Here is a 21,831-nt window from a genome sequence, read left to right on the forward strand (position 1 = left end):
AACAACATTTCATCCCCTGCCCCTCTTCCCCCCCCCCCCCGTATTCAAGTGATTTGTAACCCAACCCCAACCAAAATCTATCACTTGGGCAACACAGCTCTGTTTGCTGGATACCTAGATAATAAAAAATAATGTAAATACAATCTGGTCCTGAACCCTTTCCCTCCAGTCCCAGCTCATCACTAGCTGTCAGGGAGAGCTCATTTAGACTTTGGTTACAAAACACCATTTGAAATTATTAGGTTGGCCAACATCACCAAAATGAATGCACTGACATTGTCATAAAACAAAAGCTGTATAAGGCAGCTAGTCTATGTTCATACTTTTCAAATCTATTATACTTTTTCAGATACATGTATTTTATCATACACTGTATATGCTTTTAAAGTGTGTATTAATGTTTCAATTTCAATTCAAATTTCCAGTCACTAAACTGGCATGTAACTAGTTCACAAAACTAGTGGGGAGGGGTGTAGGGAAATCACTGCCTTCCAGGACACACACCCGAGTTCCCCCAGATACCTCTCCCAGTACACATGCACCCTCCCCACACACTCGAAATATCCCTCCCAGTACACACAAACCTCAGTACCCCTCTCAGTCTACATACACTCCAGCCCCTCAAATACCCCTCCCAATACACACACAGCCATCCCCCCCGGGGGGGGGCTAGTCTCACCGCTCAGTCCGGGGGGGAGGAGCAGGCGGGGGGGTGGGGCTAGGCTCATCCAATCACTGAGGGAATTTCAGGTCACCGGGTGTGTCACTCACGCCCGCCTCAAATAGGGGCGGGGCCTAGCGAAGGAGGGACGCACGTCACTTCCGTTCCGTGGTGGAGAGCGCTGGTGCCGGACGGTGGTGGCGGTTAGTGCGACGGTTGCTGGCAGCCTTCGAGGGACAATGAGCGACAGCGGGGAGCAGAACTACGGCGAGCGGGTAATACACGGAGCCTGAGAGCACAGCTGGCCGGGCCTCCAAAGCGGCAGCGCGGCCTGGCCTGTCTGGGGCTGGCCTGGGGCGCCGCTCCACGGCCCCGCGAGGCAGGAGCTGGCCTGTAACCCGCAGGCGGCGGCGGTGTGGAGCGCGGCCGAGCCTCCGCGGGGAGCGCGCTGGGAGGCCCGTCTGTTAGGGCTGGCTGGGGTTGGCGCGGGAAAATGGCCGCCGGGCCGCTAATGGGGGAGGCGGGGACACTCTAGCTGCTCGGTTGCGTGCTCCATGGTGAGTCCTCCCGGCGCCATCTTGGGCTGGTGACCCGCCAAAGGGACAAAATGGCCGAGAGGCCAGGCGCGTCCCGTGCCCAGGCGGCCTGCGGCCGGGGTCCTGGCAGGCGAGCCGCTTTCTGGGCTGTGGCAGCCCCGGGAACACGGGCGCGACCCGAGCTTCTCCCCGGCAGGACATGCCTTGCGCGGGCTCCGCGGCTAGGGGCGCGCAGGCTAACCCCCTTCCCCGCCCCGCTCTTTCCCCAGCGTCTCCTGCGCTTGGTGGCAGCGGGGAGCTTCAGCGGGCTTCGCCCTGAAGCCGCTGAGTCAATCGTGGGTGAAGCACGGAGCTCGGCTAGGGCATCTGCCCCCTCCGGCCCAGCACCTCTCCCGGCGCTGCCCCGGGGCGTAGCCACCCGTCTGCCGGCAATCGTTGCCGCAGGGCATCTGTCGGGGGCTGGTAGTTCGGGTGCCCGGGCAGCCAGCATGGCTATAGCCTTCTCTCTCCTCTGCATTGGTGTTTCCGTGTAAGGGATGGGGGTATTTAGACGACATTAAGTAACGTGGGTCCAGTCCCACTCCAGCCACCATGGAGACGGGTTTGGAACTGAAGCCTCCACGCTCCAGTTCCTGTGCTCACTACTGGAGGCACTGACGCTGCCTGTAGTGTCCATGTTGGTTTGCTATGAATGGTTGGGTGTGACCGCTTTTGACAAACTATCAATAGCCAGAAGCTGTTGATGGTGCCTAAAATGCATAGAGCGCTTGAGGGAAGAGGGATAGCTTATGAGGGCCAGCCTGCTTTACCATCAGTACTGGCATTTGCTAGAACCTGAGTCAAGGGGATGCCGGAATGAGGCTGCATCTGAGCTCTTGCTGTGTTTACAACTATTAGGGGAGCACTGTCTCAAACCTTATGCTGCTTGTAAACACGATGTAACTTTTCATAGTTTACTGGGCTTGTCAAGGATGGTTGAGTCTTAGAATGTTTTTCCCAAAAACTGGAATAGCATAATTGCTCAGACAAGAATATTGTAGACTTTTGCATTATACAGTTAGCCCCTTTGATCACTGGTAGATCAAAATACAGTAACTTCTCACTTAACATTGTAATTATGTTCCGGAAAAATGCTACGTTAAGTGAAACGATGTTAAGTGAATCCAATTTCCCCATAAGAATTAATGTAAATAGGAGGAGTTAGGTTGCAGGGGGGAAAAATTTCACCAGACAAAAGACTGTGTGTGTATATATATATATATATATATATACACACACACACACAATATAAGTTTTAAACAATTTAATACTGTACACATCAGTGGCAATTGTGAAGCTTGGTTGAGGTGGTGGAGTCAGGATGGAAGACAGTGGGATATTTCCCAGGGAATGCCTTACTGCTAAATGATTTGCTAGCACTCGGCCGAGCCCTCAAGGGTTAACACATTGTTGTTAATGTAGCCTCACACTCTACAAGGCAGCACAAATGGCGGGAGGGGAGACAGCATGGCAGAGAGTTGGAGACACACACCTTGTGTGGGGGAGAGAGATGGGCGTTGCCCCTTTAAGTATGCTGACCCCACTCTAAGTAGGTTGCCTTTTTAAGTAGGTCTGCAAGTTGTGGATCTGTCCTGAGCCCTGTTCTGTCCCCCCTTGGAGATAGGGAGCAGGGAGAGGAGGATGCCCTCACATTAGCACCCCTCTTCCCCCCACCCTTGCACAGGAAGCAGGAGGCTCCTGGGAGCAGCTCCAAGGCAGTGGGGAGAGGGAGGGACAGCTGAACTGCCCAGCAAGTGATAGCAATTTTAGTCTGTACAGATATTTTTGGCCTCCTGAACCATGTTTAAAGGTGACTTGTATATCTGGACAGTAGCATCTGACTTGAAATTACCAGCCCTGAAGTGGGTTCCTTCCCCCCCCCCCCCCCCAAAAAAAAAAAAAAAAGCAACGAACAGTGATTATTGCAGGGGTCCCCAACACGGTGCCCACGGGCGCCATGGCATCTAAGTGCACCTGCGTACTGGCCAGCGGACGAGCATCGGCCGAAATGCTGCCAAGAAGCAGCGTCACCAAGAGGCGTCGCCGAAATGCCGCCACCTCTGGATGACGCTACTTGTCGGCAGCGACACCTGTTAACGTTGCGGCATTTTGGCGGATGTCGTCCGCCGCTACGGTCCTCCGTGGCTCGTTGTCTGGCACGCGCCAGACGAAAAAGGTTGCGGACCATTGGATTATTGGGACAAATGCTCACAATGGGTACAAAATTAGCTATAAAAGCCAAGTAGTAATATTGCAATTATGGTACAGTAAACGACATCTTCAGAAACAAGTAGCATTTACTGCAAAAATGTTCTCTTTAGCTGGGTCAAATATAACAAATGAAGGTAATCAGAAAAGGAGAGGTGAATTACTTAGATATGTGTGTTCTCCCCCCCCCCACCCCAAAAAAAGCTTGTCAATGTAACCCAAATAGAGTAAATTAGTTTAAATTGAAACCTTGCAAAAATACATATTCTTTAAATGAAATATTCTGACTTTGTTATGCTTGAGACCTATGTAGCTGTTTGTTTCTACATCTTGATTGGTAATTGAGTTTTTAAATCTGTCACAGGGTTTTTCATTTCCTTAATAATTAAAAAAAAAAAAAAGGTAAAACTTTAGCTTTCCATAGAAATCAATATGTAGGGTATTAGTATGAAATCTTAAATTTTATCCATGTGCTCATCTTTCCAGTAGTGTCTGTAGAATTTCCAGTGGCACAGATTTACCAGTATTGGACAGTAGTACTGATCTTTAAGAGTATAGCTACACTGCAGTATAAGCTTGGGGTTAGTGGGACTCAAGTCAGCTGACTAGTATTAAGGAACTCCGGGTTTGAGCATCTACATTGTATTTAAACCCTACATTCAAGTCTTTTCTAACCCGTGCTCAAACCTAGGGCTCAGGCATACACACTGCAGCGTCCTAAGTCAAAGTAACCATATCCTAGAGTCCCTAATGCTCCCCCCTGAAATGTGGCCAATCTAGCCCTAGGACTGTGGTACAGTGTGGGACATCTTTACTACCCACTTGTCACATTACCAGAAAGCAGCTTGCTCTGCAAGAGGCTTGATCAACTCACTTTCCACTGCAAATCCAGGAAATTTTGATAGTGTATTTGCAGAATGATGATCAGAACAGAATGCATTTGCAAAAGAGGTGATGAGGGCAGCTTCCCTTTTCAATAGGGTGGATTGCAGATTGTTGGAGGTAAGAGGGCTCAGGAAGTTGTTGCATGGAACTGGGGGATACTTCCAACTGATTCTTGGGATCTGTGTCAAGCCGGGCTGCAGCTACACTTCAAAGCAATAGGGCTTGGATCCTGGGCTTGACTCGAACTAGGATCCTCCAGCCCTGCAGGGTCCTGGTCCTGGCTTAACACAATTACAGTGGAGACACAATGGCGTTAGCCTTGAGCCCAGGCTCTAACACAGGCTTACATTGCAGTGTGTACGCCCTAAATGTTCAACAATTAGGGGCAAGATCCTTTTTTAAACTTAGGGTACATTCAAGATGCTAGACATTATCAGATGGTGTCCTTCTGAATGATCAAATTTTAGGTTAGTGTTTTTCCAATCTTATTTTTCATAATGTCTACATCTTGTACTTTGACCAAGCACTTTTCTGCAAAGAAAAGAACATATTTACCATTTATACCATTTAATCCCTGTTCACTTTGGGCTGCCAAACTGGTAGCTGTATGTGAGTGTACTAGCAGAAGCCCCTACTTGATTGAGAAAATACTAGCAGGGTTTGAGTACAGTTTGCCAACATAACCACTTTGCATCTTTGCTTAGTGTTTATGGAAACTATATTACAACTTTGTGAAAACACAAAACACTGGTGTGAAGAGGACCTTAAATAATGAAATCATAGAAAATGTGTGAAATTTAAATTATACATCACCCTGACCTTGGGGCTTTTCCGAAAATTGCATATGCAAGCAACCCCCTATCGACATAGACATGAACAAGACGTAAAATCAGGTATGTCTCACTAGCATTTAATTATAAAACATAGCCATACAGGAGTAGTATTACTAACTTGGGGCTGGGGTTTTTTAAAAGTAAAAATGGAGAACATAGCCAACTAGCTACCACAATTCTGCTATTTTAGACTAGATTATAACAGATTTGCTCTTTTAAACTGTCTTATGTGACGGTGGTGAGGTAATATCTTTTATTGGGCTATCTTCTGTTGGTGAGAGACACAAGCTTTTGAGTTTACACAGAGCTCTTCAGGTAAAAAGCAGCTCTGTAAGGTTGAAAGCTTGTCTCTCTCTCCAGCAGAAGGTGAATAAAAGACATTACCTCACCCACCTTGTCTCTCTAATATCCTGGGACTGACATGACTACAACAACACTGGGTTTTGTGACATTTTTCTAGTATTTTTAAGTACTTTTTTTTTTTTTTTTTTTTTTGTTTGCAAGGTTAGCGAGAAGTGGCTTTTTGCTGTTTCAAGCTGGAAGTTGGGGAGTCCCCGCTTTATTCATAGTAGTAAAGCTGTGGGCCCAGTAATCAAGTGAGATGTGATTTATTTCAATGGAAATAGCATGTTCTTGCCTCCCAGCATTATCCCCCTGAAGTGTATTCACTGACAAACTGCCCAAGATGAAGTGAGATTATATAAATTGTGCAAAATCCAGGATTTGAAATCAATGGGAACATTTTTCGCAGTGAACACTGAAAATGGTTCCTACTTTTATTTCAAGTCACTTTATGCCAAATGTTGATTCAGTGGTGTTCTGGTCACTCCTGAAGTATACCATTCCTTTTTGGAAAATGGGTGGTTACCTTGGTTTGTGTACTTTTATTTGGTAATGTTTGAGACCTGCAAATACTGATCTTGTTCCTTTGAATGACCAAATAAGAGCTGCAGGCACTGAACCTCTCTCAGAATAGGACTTACTAACCTTGTCTTCACATGGAAAAAGGTGTTTGCGTGTGTTTTTACCAACTTTAAAAAAAAACAAAACACCTTTTTCTAGTGAAGACATAGCCAGTGAAAGATAATTATAGTTTGTACTGAATGCCCTCTGTCCTTTAGTTGTCACTTAACATATCCTGCTGGTGCCCTGTTTATAGCATGCTTACACATCAATTTTAAATTTCTGACTAATAATTACAGAACATGTCACAATGTTAGTTGTGAATAAGAAATTGTTATAAGTAATTTCAATAGTATTCAAGTTGTATGAGAGGAACTGTCAACTCCATGTGGTGAAAATACTTAAGCATGGCTCATTCCGAACATGAGGCCACAATCAACTTAAATATCACACCTCTGAATGTATCTGCTATAGTTTTAAGTAACTAATATTACTAAAACTGAAAGATTTTCAGTTTGTTTCCCCTCGTAACTGGAACTTTTACATAGTAACTAAGAATAAGAAAAACACTTGGGAAAATGTGATTGTAAACTCACAAATTAACAGGAAATCAGGGTTAAGTGCATTATCTGAAACTGCTTATATTTTTAAATTAAAATTCAAGTTGATTATCCCTTTAAGATAACTGAAGCCCTACTACTTGTCATTTAATTATTATAGAAATTAATGTGAGATTGTATTTCCACAAAAACTTTAAAATAACAGGGTTTTTTTAGCTGTTTGCGCTTGCCTTATGCCTTACAGCTTTCACCACATGGAGAACGCTTGAAACCAATCTACCTTCTTAGAGATATTTCTGCTTTTATAACTTTTCCATATTTTTAGTAAAATACATGTTAATTGTTCTATTATCATAACTATCATCGTAATTAATGGAATGCTACAAATAATAATGAAAACACAGAAGGCATAGGTTTGAGTTTCTGGCCTCTTGTATTCCCTTTTTAAGTGCATTAAGTGTATTTTTTATCATGTGTATGCCAAAAATATGTGGCATGACTGCTACAGGAATTACAACCCTGAATCTGCTGGCTCCCATGCACTCTCAAAATCCAAACTTGAATGAAGGAAGGAAAAATGTGAATGAATATAGTAGCAGATACAGGGAAAGGGTGGGGGAGTTACAATCCTAAAATAAGCCCCCTCTGAAATTCAGATTTAGAAAACTATGTAGATGTAAAACATTGGATAAACAAATTTCCAATTAGGAATTTTTGCTCTTTCCATAAATGGGATGTGCAGTGGTATGAAACTAATACAATCCTTGACAGATTCACTCTTGCTTAGAGTTAGGGGGAGAAGGACCCAGCTTCTCTTCTGCTACCCTTCCCCTCCAGCCATAGCACAAGCAGAAACTTGCCCTGCCTTTGCTGCTCCTGTGCATAGCAAGCCTCCAGCAGACATCTTAATACAGAGGGGAGCATAAAGCAATACAAGTATGAAGAGAGGAAAACTCAGACTGGGGAGAGCAAAACCAAGCAAACTAGAAGCTGAAAAATGTAAGACTCACCTGTGGGAGAAGCTTTCACCAAAATGAGCGGAGATTGATAAAGATCTAGTAGGGAACTATCAGATTCTCTGCTCCATGGGCTTCTAGTATTTGAGGCAATATTCTCTGACTGTGAAGGGAGTGCTTCCTTTCTTGCCAAGTGAAGGAGTAGTGTTGACAAGCTCTACTGGAATCATGTCCCGTTTTCCTCGGTCTTCTAAGGATTATTGCAGTAATGTGTGCGCTCTTTAGAGTTGAGGGGGAATAGATTCTTCAAAGACTCCCAGAAAGGAACCTGGGGAGAATGTATAGAAAGATTGACTGAAACTAGGGGTTGGGCAAAGAAATGGCATAGAATCATGACTTAGGTTGAAAGAATTACAGGAGAGAGCGAACAAAATCCAAAGGAGCCTAATGAGAGAGAAGCCAATTGCTTAATTTAGGATGTAGATATTAAGCAATTATCTTTTTCCTCTTTTTAGGTTTCCTTCTCCTGTGATTTTTTTGAAAGGAATTCCACTTAGTTATGGTTACCTCTGCATTTGTATGAACCAGTCTGTTGCCAACCTTTGTAATAGTCTTGGCACTGTTAAATGGTTTAACATGTTCCACCTCTGATGTTGTTGCACTGGGTAATATAGATAAAGTGACTCATCTTTTTGAGGCATGACTTTCTTGGATAAAATGTAAGCTTAGAAATTATGCCATTAAAATGAGTGTTGGGAGTTCACACAATAGTATTGCTCTTTGTCTGGAAGTTTGAGACCCACAAAGAACTATAAATTTGTTTAGAAATGAGAGCTTAGTTTATGGAGAATATAGCAAAGTCTGTATGAACTACATACAGGACAATGTTCTGTGTTAACAAGTGGATTAAGGCTTTTGGTCAAACGTCACTAAAGGAAGCAAATTCTCAAATTCTTCTGAAGTCTAGTGGTTTTAAAACTAGGATTATAGAAGCAATGGGAATTTTTAATGCTCAATATTTTTCTGTGCCAGGCCTAAAAGAAGTACATTTGGAAAACCCTGAGTAAGTTGAGCTAGGTTTAGGAAGCCTCATCTCCAAGACATTTTAGCCTATACTGATTTTATCACTGTTGTGCATAAAAGGAACACTGTTGTAAAAGGAAATTGTGTTTGAAGCGACAACTAAGTTCTGAATTTTTTTTAAAAATTAACTGAATTCATAGAAACTTAAAATGATGCAGAGTTCTGGGATGGATTAAGATTTTTTTCTTTAAATGGAGTAGTGAGTACAGATTAAACAATGTTCACAACTAATTAGAAAAATCCTATTAGTTTTCATTGCATGAAACTGTAAAGCACTACTCCCGGTAAATACTGCTTAGTGTAGAAGACTTAAGGTCTGCTTTTATTTCTTCATAGCTAGGTAGTATAGTTGATTACATTTTCACAAATATAAGTGGAATATCTGACTTCTAGCATAAGTGCCATTGCTGTTGATTTGAAATAAATTCTCATTTAACACTTCATAATAATATTTTAAACATTAATGGTAGTCACCGTAAACAAACTCACAGCAAAACAAGCTTTCCTCTGGGTTCTGTGGAAGTGGTGGTTTCAACTAAAATTAAAACTAATTTGGCTCAGCTAATGAGTATCCAGTATGAAAACACCTTTTCGTATGAATTTCCAAACACTGGGAATATGAAGTTAAAAAGAAGGGGGAAAAAATCCTTAGAATTGACAAGAGTGGGAGTAATTTTTGGCCCCAAAATGTTATTAATCGGTTGCTGATAGGTGAAACATGGCTCAAAGTTTAGATTTTATTTAAATAAAATTGCAAGCGTTTTCCAAATTGGCTATCAATAGGAAAGTTTCCACGAGCTTTAAAACAAAAAACTTCCCCAACCAATATTTCAAAACTAACATTCCTCTCCAGTGTTTGCAACCCAAATGTTACAGCCTTGTGATTTGTGTATGAAAGTTGAACGTGGCACTGGCTAGAAACTTTTAAATCATAAAATGTAAGTAACTAGGCTATATTCATTATCCATATTGAGAAAAATACAAGTAGTAAACAATGGTATAAATAGTACATTAGATTTTGAGAACCAGAATTAATGTTGATATGCACAATTGCATCTTCAGTTTGTGTGCAGAATTACCATGGTTGCATATGGAAATACAAAACTTGCATGTGCGGTCAGTTTGCAGGCAAACTAAACATGCACACACCGAACTTTTAAAATCACGCCTTCAAAATTGTTCTAATAGTGTATATTCGTGGAATTAGTGACATAAGGGAACATTAAAGGTTAAGTCATTTAATCTACATTTGAATTGTACTTTTGAATTCAAAAAGATTATCGGTTTACTCAGTTTAACTAGATGTGTGTGCAGTGGTGACCTTTTGACACTTAACCATTTTTTTTGTTGATTAAGATCTAAATCTGTGGCTAAAGAAGTGTGAAATATAATATTCCTTGAAATTTTTCATGTCAAAATGACCGGTAAATCTTCAATTCATCCATTGCACACTTCATTTTAATTAGGTATAAATAGAGAATGCACAGTTACCCAATACTAAGACTGATTTGACATCCATGTAAAAAGTAATAGAAAAATTGATAGATCCAAGTCTTGAATTGCATATATAATAAAAAAAAAGTCCAAAAACGTAGCATTTTTTTCTAGTTTCAGTTTTGGCACTAGATTTTATCCTGGAGTTTTAAAATATTCTTCATCCTGTTCTTTTTCTATTAAGGTTAATGTTGAAGAAGGAAAATGCGGAAGTCGTCATTTGACAAGTTTTATAAATGAGAATTATTTGAAGCTCAGGAATAAGTGAAGCTGAAATTTGAAAAAAAAAAAAGAAAGTGAATGCATGCTAATTATCAGACCAGAAGTCCCACTTATAGAATATTGAGCAATTTGTGTGAAGTGGGGAAGATGAAAGAAGTCAGAATTTGAAACGGAAGAATGAAGAAAAGGAATAAAAATGAAGTTAAGATAAGAAGTAATCTGGAATCTGAAAGCACTACGCTAAGTAATTACTAGTCTGTTTATGTGTCCCTGTATATTTTGCTAAACATGCATGCATTATCTGTTTAATAGAGAAAGCATATGCAGGGTAAAGTGCCTACCAGGGGAAAAAACTTCTTAAAATCTAGGCAGTTCTAATTTCAACTGCCCGGACACATAGTTGAGATGCAAATTTTACCATTTTTTTTCACTGGAGCTTGTTTACAGAGTTTAGATCACCCAGAAATTGTGTACAAATTAGACTTTCAATATCTGCATGCAGGAATCCCGTTCTGCTTCCAGAAGCGGAAGTGCCCATGGGTCCGGCAAGTCTGCAAGGCACACTCCTGCAAGATCTCGATCCAAGGAGGACTCCAGGCGATCCAGATCAAAATCTAGATCCAGGTCTGAATCTAGGTGAGTTTACCTTCAACACAGACATGTCTGTCTGAATTTGTTTGACAATGGTGGGGTGGAAGCTATTCAAGCTAAGCCTGAATCTGGTACCAAAAGTTTAAAACAGACCTACAGAAGATTTGAATAAAAACAATCTTGTGCCATTTCAGTTGCTGTATGACATAAAAATAAGTGTGAGATGTGAAGACTTGCTTTTCTTTCAACTTCAGGTATATCAAGTTAGGTCTTCCTTATTTTTTTTCTGGAAGATCTGCTGTCTTTTCATGTACGGGCTCACCACTTCATTTAGGGGATGTGTGTTATCAGTTTAACAAAATGCTTCCTGTCTCTCAAATATTATGCCATTTATAGTTAAATGTCGTCAAATTGCTAAATGGTCTGACTAAAACTCCTTCCCCTCTCAGCTTTCACTCTCTTGACTCTTATGATGTCATTGCACTAGTTCATCAGTCACCATAGCATCTTCCATGGCATATGGCCTGAATTCAAGATTTAAATAGAAAAGCAGAGAAGGGAGACTGGGGGAGGTAGGTTTTACAAACTACACACCTTTCAGACTGTCTTAATACATTAAACAGTATCTTTTTTTACAAGCACAATTCCCAATTTTTTTCTTTGTTTAATGTACATAAAGGTGGCTTATTGTACAGTGTTCTGATTCCCAATTTTTTAGTAGTAACCTGTTCAGAGGATCTGCTTGTATGTTCCCACCCAAAAAACATGGAGCATGAGTTGCTCCTACTGATAAATATCCAGCTTGCTCTCAAGTGCATTAATACAGCCTCATCATATGTACTTGCATAATACACTGACAAGTGTAAAGCAAGTGTTAACGTTAGTACAATAAACTGAAAAGATTATTTTTAAAATTCCCTGAAAGCTTTGTAAGACTTATCAAAGATTGGGGGAGGGAAGTAACCTGTATATATTGCAGCTGTTTTAAGATGTAATTAGTGCCACATTAACATTGTTTGAGACGTATCGCCCTACAAAACAATCTGAGCTGCCAACTTCCTGCTGTCACTGGCAACAAAGTCCCTCTCAAGGAAAGTAGTTATGGTATGAGACATAAAGTACTGTCATGGATTAAAAACTTAAACAGTAGGAATAAATTTGCAGCTTTCAGTATCACAGTGGCTTAACGGTACCCAAAGGGACTATATGAGAAATTGGTGCTTCATATATTATTTAGAAAGGGCTGAACAGTAAACCTGCAAAACTTGTAAATAAGACTTCCGTGTATGAATAGGTACTGATCTACATATTCAATGCTAACAAATAGAAAAATAACTTGAACTACTCATACATGTTGCTAGGGTTCTAAATTTAATTGTGAACACTTGGGAAAGACTTGGGTGTTGCTGAGCAGAGGTGGTTTTCATTGAGCTGTTCATACACGCTTTTATACAGGAAAAAAAAGTTAATGTTAGGCTGTATAAAGAATTCATAGAAAAAATACGGAAAACATGCCATTATGTATATCAGTGGTACACCTTTGCCTGGAATACTTCTTCTGGTGACCTTGCCAAAAAAAAAAGGAAAAAAGTTCAGAGAGGAGCAACGAAATGCTTAAGGGTGTGGAGAGGCTTCTGTATGAAGTTATTTAATTTCTTCTCTGAAGAGTCCAATAAGGGGACATGATAAATGTGTACAAAATGACAAATGGCATACAATGGTAAATCCTACACACCCGTTTACACTTTACTGTAATAAAACAAGGGGGTATCAACTGAAATTGAAAAGCAAAATGAAAACTCCTCTTTACACAGTTTATAATTAACCTGTGGAACTCATTGCCATGAGAGATCTGAGGACAACAGGAGGATTCAAAAATCCTTGGATAAGAATATCAGTTAATTTGTATTTTGTTGTTCATTAATAAGAAGTAGCCAAATGTTGAAAGGAACTAATATAAATTTGGAGACTTACTGAGTTCTTATGGTTGATACTGCAGCTTTAATATTGTGGCAACATTAGCTTTTAATCTCGTGGCTTTTAAAGAAAATAAGAAATCAATAACTATTGAGCTTGGGAAGATCACAAGCATTATAATGGAATTTATAATCAGCCTACTGGCTTTACAGCATGTCCCCTCTCTCATTGGGAGCTTTTGACCACTGTGGCTTCATGATCTTAGAACAGAGGCACCTGTAATAAACTTTAAATGCCTTGAACTGGAAATACTCAGTTTTCAGAGTTTATGAACTCCACTGGCTTAACCATCTAACTTGAGTAAAATTACAGCCTTCTGTTAAGGTGTGCTTGGGAGCCAAGGTACCTACATTCCATTTCCAGCTTGGTCAGATTTTGAACGTGGTCATTGGCAAGTCATTTTAAATGTGATTCTGATCAGAAACTAAACAGCCCTACAAACTTAGCTTTAGTTCTGAGAGCTAGACTGGGTTCTTTCTGACACACCTGTAGAAGAGAGAGGCAATAATCTGATAATGCACAAAGTGATAATTGTGCAATTTCATTGTCTTCGAATGGTGCTCTTTGACACCTGTATGAGCAAAATGCCTTCAGCTGGTTTGTACAAGCGTATATGATTGGTGCTAAGGCCTTGTCCACACAAAATTAGATCAATTTAACTACGTTGCTATGGGTTGTGAAATTTCATGCCCTGAGCATTGTGGTTAGGTTGACCCAACTCCAGTGTAGATATGACTACAGCCTGTCAGATTAACTCTTATCAGTGGTTCTCAACCGGGGGATACATACACATAGGGGTACACGCAGCTCTTCTGGGATTATATCAGTTCATCTAGATATTTGCCTAGTTTTACAATAGGCTACATAAAAAGCACTAGAAAAATCTAAAAACTAATTTCGTACAGACAAAATGAGAGAGCAGTTTTTCAGTAATAGTGTGCTGTGACATTTTTGTATTTGTCTGATTTTGTAAGCAAGTAGTTAAGTGAGGTGAAACTTAGGGTACACAAGACAAATCAGACTCCTGAAAGGGATACAGTAGTTTAGAAGGATAGAAGAACTACATCAACAGAAGAACTTGTGGCTGTGCTGCTGCAGTATAGATATGCCATTAGTAAACAGTTCTGAGCACAGGATTTTTGGCTTTCTTGGCATTGCAATGTGAGCAGAATAAAAGCAAAGTGGGTATAAATCTGTTATAAGACAGGAGTTTTTCAGCTCAGTGGTCCATCTTGTCCAATGATGTACAGCTCATTCTTTGAAGAGGGTTAACTCCATTGTTAACTATGGTCTGTGGGCCGGCATATCTGTTTAGGATTAAATACTCTCTCGACCTGCAGAACTTCCAAAGATCAGGGTAGAATATGGCATTCATGTAGCAGCTAGACCTCTAGTTACTAACCCTTATTTGTTCAGTACCTTATTTTCACTTTCAGTGAGAAAGAATGCTCATAAATTTGACCACCATTATTTCTGCCCTCTATTGCTTTCTGTAGTCTCCATTGTTTCTTGCCCTCTTCTGTTTCCCATCTTCTTTCCTCTGGATTTCCATCCCCGCAGCAACTTCTGAAATGCACCCCCATGTAGGATTCACTGCCTACCCTCTTCCCAGCTTCATGGACTAAATTGTGATCACATTTGTTAACATTAATGTGATAATGAGCTCTCAAATTAGCATCCCAATGAGACTAATTTAAAAATTGCTTTGAATTTAATTTGCAGAATGAATGGCATGTGAGAGGGTGGTTGCCCAGTCCTGATCTATTCTGATATCCTGCCACAGACTGTGGACACTGCTAGATGCTTCAGAAGATGCAAAAAACCTGTTCTTAAGGAAATTTCTTTCTACCCTGACAATTCATGGTTGGATTATGCCCTGAAGCATGATTTATTTTTATTTTTTTCAAGGTGACTGTAGCATATTCCCATTTGTAAGATTCTCCTCAGGTGGTTCAGCTTTGGGAAATTTCTAGAAAAGCAGTGCTTTCTGGGACCACCTGAACTCTCCCTAGCAGTACTGAGTGTTCAGAGAAAGGGTTATGAAGTTGTGTGTTTCCCATCTACCTTGGCTTTTTTCCTTCTGTGGCAAGCTGCAGGTGGAGGGAACCGTTTTTTCCATGACAAACTTCTTTTTTCTTTGATTCCTTAAGAATTTTTTGTGGGTGAGACTGGCATCAGAACTGGAAGTCACCACAATTCAAGAGAAGACGTGCCACCTGTTTTTGTCATATTGCATTGAAAGATGGCTTTGCTTGACAATGACAGCTTGTTGAACCTTGTTTGAGATACCAGACAACCCCACCATCTGCACCGGTTGTCACCAAGAAGGCAGATTATTTGCACTAGGTCCTGCAACAGGGATTCCACTATGCCTTTCCACACCTGATTCCTGGTTGTGTCGGCAGATAACAGTAATGTTAGGGGTTCAAGAGTTTCCCAGGGTAGACTTGATTTAAATCAAATTGATTTAAATCACTAGTCAGGAAGACTCTATTTAATCATGGATTTCTACATAAAAGTGCAGTCTTGTTGGTTTTTATAACCTTAATACATATTCTTCGCATCTCAGAGATATAGGTTTCAGTTTTAGAAGGTACACACTATAAATTTTTTAAGTGATTTATTTTGAAAACTTTTCAGATTAGTTTTACAGCTATATCAGAAAATGAATGATTGTTTGGTTATTTTATTTACCAACGGTAATTGAAGCAGATAGTTCGTCTCCAAGTGACTTCATATATTTCTCCAATTCAACAGGTTAATCATTAATATTTGGAGGATTTTCTTGCCATGCTGTGTTAGGAGGACATCACCAGACAGACATTTTAAATTGTTTTATTTAACTAAAACAACAGTGTTATGTATTCTGGATTTTTTTTCTTCATCAGAAAACATAATATTTTAACAAAACAAGCATATGAATTTTTGAATTTAGTTAAACCTTCAAGTTTTTTAAAATCAGGTTTGTTTTTGTTAAAATTGTTTAAAATAGTTAAATGAAATATTTAAAAAAAAAAATGAACGGTCAGCATGAGAAATTTAAAATATTGGCTTCTGCAGCTAACTCGGGCATCTTCACCTTCATTTTCCTGTTTGTTCACAATCTGGAAAAGAAAACCAAGTTTTCCTGCTTTTTCAGGTCCCACATGATTTCTCAATTTGGAATTAATTATACCAACGGAAGAAAATATTCTTTCTACACAGGCAGAAGAAGCTACTGCTGTTACAAGAGAGATTATCACTTCAGCAGTCTCTGAATCCAAGTGCTTAACTGACTTCCTCCAGTTCACTGGTGTGACTTTCTTTAAAACATCAGCAAACATATATTTCTTGAATGGTTCACCCTTAGCTCTGAAGTTTTTTATAGTTGGCATTATGGGGGGATGATTGGATGTCCATGTCATAGCCAACTCCTCTTCAGCAGTTAAGGTTTGACCCTGGTACTGAGTATTGAGAATATTTGCAATACAATGAGTTGGAGATTGGGACAAGCACTTTCATTTTTTTTTTTTTTTTTTTTTTAAGGCTTGTAATTTAACTCTGCCATTGCATATTTCTCTTTTTAAGATCTCACTCAGTTCCTTCCAGATTTCAACAGCATCAGCAATCAAACAGCTATTTCCATGCATTTTGTTCAAGGCTACTGAAATAGGCTTCAGGGTACTCAGCATGTGTTCAACATTTCTCTTAAGTCCAATGTTGAGAACTTTGGCTGTGACAGTGCCATCTATTTTTTCACAGTTTTGTTCACAAACTGTTATCAGATTAGGCCAGTTCTTGAAAACTCAACAGTCCACTGTTGAGTTCCATTGCACGTCTTGTGGGAGAGTTAGCTTGGTTCCTCCCACTTTTTTCAGAGCAACTCTGCAAAGTGGTTGTTACAGAAGTATTTTGCAATTTCAACAACATTAGCCTTTATTTCTGGCACACTGAAGTCTTTGGCTAGGAGGTGCATCAAATGAACACTGCAACCATATGTTATTAGCTTGGGACTCTCTTCACTCTCTCCTAAATTTTTTTCTCTCCTTGGATACATTTGCAGCATTCTGTGACCAAGCTGCATACTAGACATTTGATTTTTTTTTTTTCCAGAGTTTGTTCTAGCTTTTACTGCTACTTCTTGTAAGTATTCTGCTGTTGTGTGCATTTCCTCATGTATCAATTGTTTCTGTAAGGAATTCATTCCCTTCTTCTGTTGTCACACAAGCACATACAACAGAATCATTGTGGACATTGCTCCACCCATCAAGACTCAGGTGAACAATTTTACCCTCTAGACCTTTTGCACACTGCTCAATTTCTCTTCCGTACACTTTATCCAGCAATTTGCCTGCGACATCTGCTTTGTTGGGTGGACTGTATCCTGGTCTTAATGACTGAACCATGTTAATGAAGTGTAGGTTCTCAGTCATACGGAAAGGAGAGTTTGTTGCATAAACAAACTGGGCAGTTTTTTCATCAGTTACCTCTTTCTGTAATCAGCTGCTTCTTATCACAAACTTATCTCTGGTTGTTTCTGGATGATGGAGACTTCTTCCTTTTTTGTGCTACGGGTGATATACTGTGGCTATATGACATACATGATGTGACTGAAACACTATCATTGGCAGATAACTCTGAAACTATAGAAAACGATGGTGACCTTGAAGGTGGATAGTCTTCAGAATCCTGTATGTTGAGGATGGATTCTCCTAAACAAAATAAGTCAATGCAGTTATTTATTATTACCATACTGCTCATTTAGTATTACTCATTGCATTCACTGACAATCAGTACTACTTTAAAGGTGAAATTATAAAAGGAAGATTTGCCTACTTCAGCTTTTTATTTTTTATCATAACTGCACCTAAAATGATAGTACCATAGAGTAACTATTATATTTTTTTGCCCAAACATGAGAATTCAAGACTAGTCCAGAAAGAAGACAGGCAGTCCTTAAGAAAGAAGTATGAAATAAAAAAGTTTACCAACCTGAAGATCCTGCATTTTCAGACGTGTTCCTTTCATCTTCAGTGCAGCTTCTTCCTGAGAAGGAGCACTTCTCATGATGTTTCATTCGGGCAACCAGGCCTTACATTTCTTTGTTGCACTGTTTGCATTTTGCACGCATGCCTGTCTTACCCACAGGTAGAGTAACTTCATTAAAATATTCCCAAACTGGGTCTCTTTTACGGCCTGCTGCCATTATGGGTTTTCCCTTCTAGTGAGAGAATGGTATGACAGATCTCAAATCAGTGAAGGCTACACTCAGACCTCAAGACTTCTGGAATGTGGTGCTCAACCAGTTTCACTTTTGTTTCTACTGCCTGTCCCTCCCTTCTCACATTTATCTCCAGACTTCTCCTTGTCCAGATCTATTCCGCCCCCAACAATTTTAGAAAGAGGTAAGGGATTGACTCTGTGTATATACATTTGTAGAGGGACAATAGGGTTGAGGTCTTTTATTTCCCACCTCTATATATTTATTTAAAAATATTTTTGCTGTTAACAAGTATGTTATCTCTGGAGACACAAATTTGCAGTTTGAGAATTGCAAAACTAAGCAGCGCTGATAGTGCTCAGTCTAGAAGATACCAAGTCCCATTGGGTAGATAGAAAGATTAACCTAAATCTATACAGAAGCCCCTGGAACCCCATAAGATTATGTCCCTAATCCATGAACTATTGGAACTCATTTACAAACCTTTTCTTAAACATTACAATAATATATTGTCTCATACTATAGAATTAGAATTTATAATCCGGATTCCATGATGAGATACATTATAGCTCAAAGATATCTTAATTAAAATTCTCTTTAGGTAGGTTTTTTTCCTCAAAAAGCATTTTATCAAAAAATCCAATTTAAATAAAAAAAAATTCAGATTTGATTTGAAAAAAAAAAAAAAGCATTGATTTTTATCCACCTGTTTCTGACAGATGCCAGGAAGCTTGACTTGGCATTTTCCATGTCACCAGTGACTAAGGTATTTTGATATCAGTTGCAGGTTTGGGATCAGGTATTCCCTTTTTTTGACCCATCTTCCCAGTGCCCATTAAGATTGTAACTGATGGGTCACTCTGTTCCAGGGCATGCACTCCATGCTTTCTGGATACCATCAGATAAGTCAGAACTGTGACATTGGACATTGTCAACTGAGCTTAGATCAAGTTGTCTTGCTTGTTGGTTTAGTCACAAGCCAGCGTAGGAAACCTTCCTTTTTTAATGGCAAGCTTTGCCTAGAAATAAACTCAAAAGAAGGACTAGATCTGCAGCACCATCTAAGGGGTTGCTCCAACTTGAATAAAGTTAGCTCTCTCCTCCCCCCTCCATTCCCTTTTGGATGAAGGGTATTACTTCTAGAATCTATCTCCATTACCCCTTCACCAGAAGTCTCTGCAACTGAGTATAAAGACACTTGAAATAGGTGAAGTTTGGCTCATATTTTTTCAACATTGATCCAGTTTCAAATTTGACAGGTTGCCCAATAGTCTAGACCAATTTTGCATTTCCCTTAGTCCCTTCTTGTCCCCTGTCCTTTTGGAGATTAAGTCACAAAAGGGAATATGCAGAGACTACTTTGAAGAGAGGTTGACCATCAACTTCTATTCTTCAAGGGCGTTTCTCAACTACAAATTTCTTAAACATTGCTGTTGAGGGGTCAAGTAAGGTAATATGCTGAATCCTATGTTAGTTAGTGTAGACATGGACAGGTTGTGGTCAGCACTATATTAAGCTAATTCCCTGCTTAGTTAAGTTCTAACACAAGACAAACCTCAAGCAATGTTACCTGGCTTCATCGCCCAACTTCCCCTTTTAGTTAACAGTTCTACTGTCTTAAGAGCCCTAGAAGGTTTAATGGAAGGAATTAAAGCAGATTGGGATTGCACAGCCTCTTATGATCTCTGAATATTCAGTGCTGAAAGAGGGCCTTTGCACTGTCCCAACAAGTACTGCTTTTCTGGAAAGGTTCCAGAAGCTCAGTTGCACAGGGGGTCCATACCATGAGTGTGACTACAATGGCAACAGTCAAAACTACGATTAGTGGTGAGTTTTTAATAGCTAGAGTAACTGGATTTTCTCATACTCAATATAAATGTCTAATCTTTTTCAACTCCCACTTAGCTCTTTATCTTAATGCCTTTTGGCCAAGTGCTGCATGGTTTTATACTGTGATGATGATTTCCTTACAGTTCTTAAAGTAGTTGTTTTTCAGCTTCTTTAAGTAGCCTCTTGTATTGAGGATAAATAGGAGTACCTGGTTTATCTTTCAATGTTTTATAAACCTCTTTCATGTCCCCTCTGGAAATGAACAATAGTCATCTCCCCAGTCTTGCCTCATTTTAAAAAACAAAACAAAAAACCTTTCTGTGCTTGCAGTCATATTTGTGTCTCATATCTCTGGTCCTCTGCTTTGTTGTTTTTGTCTAAGAAGGTGCCATTTCCCTCTTCTTTTTGTGGAAACATTCATTCATCTTTTGGAATTAGATTATGCATGAACTGCTTCAAACCAACAATTATGAATGACCGGACAACGGGGTTGAAATGGAGTTTGGAATTCTGTTTTTGCAGTGGAAATTATATGGGGGGCCTGATATAGTGATGAATACCCTAAAGTAATCTAATCTGACTGTAAAGATTGAGTTGAGAAACTTGAGAACTGGTGATGAAATAGGTATGTGTATTGCCCTACAAGATGTAGTACAACATGATTTTTAAGTTACACATTTTCTATTTATAAGTAATTTTTATTTGATTTCCTCATGTTCATGTGTAGTTGCAACATGGTAACCCGTCAGAAGTAACTTCGTTCTTTCTCTGCACAGATCTAGGTCAAGGAGGAGTTCTCGTAGACACTATACAAGATCACGCTCTCGTTCCCGCTCTCACAGGAGGTCCCGGAGCAGGTCTTACAGTCGGGATTATCGACGACGACACAGTCACAGCCATTCCCCTATGTCTACTCGTAGGCGTCATGTTGGAAACAGGGTAAGACTGTTACTTTAACACATTGGGATTGTTAAATTTAGCTGTTTGTAGGTTTATTGCAATTTTTAATATGTTTGTCTTCCCCCTTGAACTAAGGAATCTATAAAAGCAATCTGCTTCCATCTCTTCTCAGATTTGGAAACTAAATTTATTTTCATGGTGTACTACATTAATAAAAATTCACAGTGAAACATGAGAAGTTTTGTTTGTAACTATAAATTATCACATTTAAAATGTTACATTATGATGATTTGAATAATTTGTGGAAGAAAATTGTGATCTTAGGTATTTAAGTTTTGTCTTCTGTGTTTTTATTTACTATGGGGGGTAACTCATACTTCAGTACATTGTTTGGATATTCCATATTTGATCACATTTGAGCTTGTAATTTTTAAAGTTTCACAGTGCTTACAGTAACTTAAGGTGCCTGTTCACTGAAAGTTGTACATTAATGTAGAAATTTTTCTAAACAAATGTTAATTGACTATTAACACAGTCAATTAAATTGAGATGGTAGTTCTCTCTTAAACAGGTCTGATTGACACATACCTTTTGTATGTAGGTTTCAAAATTAATAAACTAGATTTGTTGTATCAGTCTCTTGAAATACACAGCATTTTGTCATAGATTCAGACACCTTAAACCCTGAAGCTTTCTATTAAAATCTTTTAAAGGGTACAGTCAAAGTTGGTAGGCCCTTTAATTTATCTGCCTTGTTTACAAAGTCCATGTAATTTTTGTTGCCAAACAAATGCTTTTTTCTTCTACTTAAAAAAAGCTACCAATACAGTCCTGACTCAAGAACATCCCTACAATAACAAATAAGTGTACATACCCACTTGAGATATAGGCTTCATTTTTGAGTTTCCAAAGTTTCCTAATCAGGAGGACGCTTGGAGGGGAGGTTGGGGAAT

General features: G+C 39.6%; 1 protein-coding gene across 1 annotated transcript in view; it reads left to right on the forward strand.

Moving 5' to 3' along the window:
- The first annotated feature begins 786 nt into the window (after window positions 1-786).
- Window positions 787-21,831, forward strand: part of TRA2B (transformer 2 beta homolog) — a 33,782-nt gene continuing 12,737 nt past the window's right edge. Inside the window, exons 1-3 of the mRNA XM_054039423.1 lie at window positions 787-936; window positions 10,883-11,016; window positions 20,755-20,917. Of these exons, the coding sequence (XP_053895398.1) occupies window positions 901-936; window positions 10,883-11,016; window positions 20,755-20,917 (333 nt within the window). The 5' untranslated portion in view covers window positions 787-900. The remainder of the gene's footprint in view (window positions 937-10,882; window positions 11,017-20,754; window positions 20,918-21,831) is intronic.

This window comes from Malaclemys terrapin, chromosome 9 (genome assembly GCF_027887155.1).
Source record: "Malaclemys terrapin pileata isolate rMalTer1 chromosome 9, rMalTer1.hap1, whole genome shotgun sequence".
NCBI classification, from domain to species: domain Eukaryota; kingdom Metazoa; phylum Chordata; order Testudines; family Emydidae; genus Malaclemys; species Malaclemys terrapin.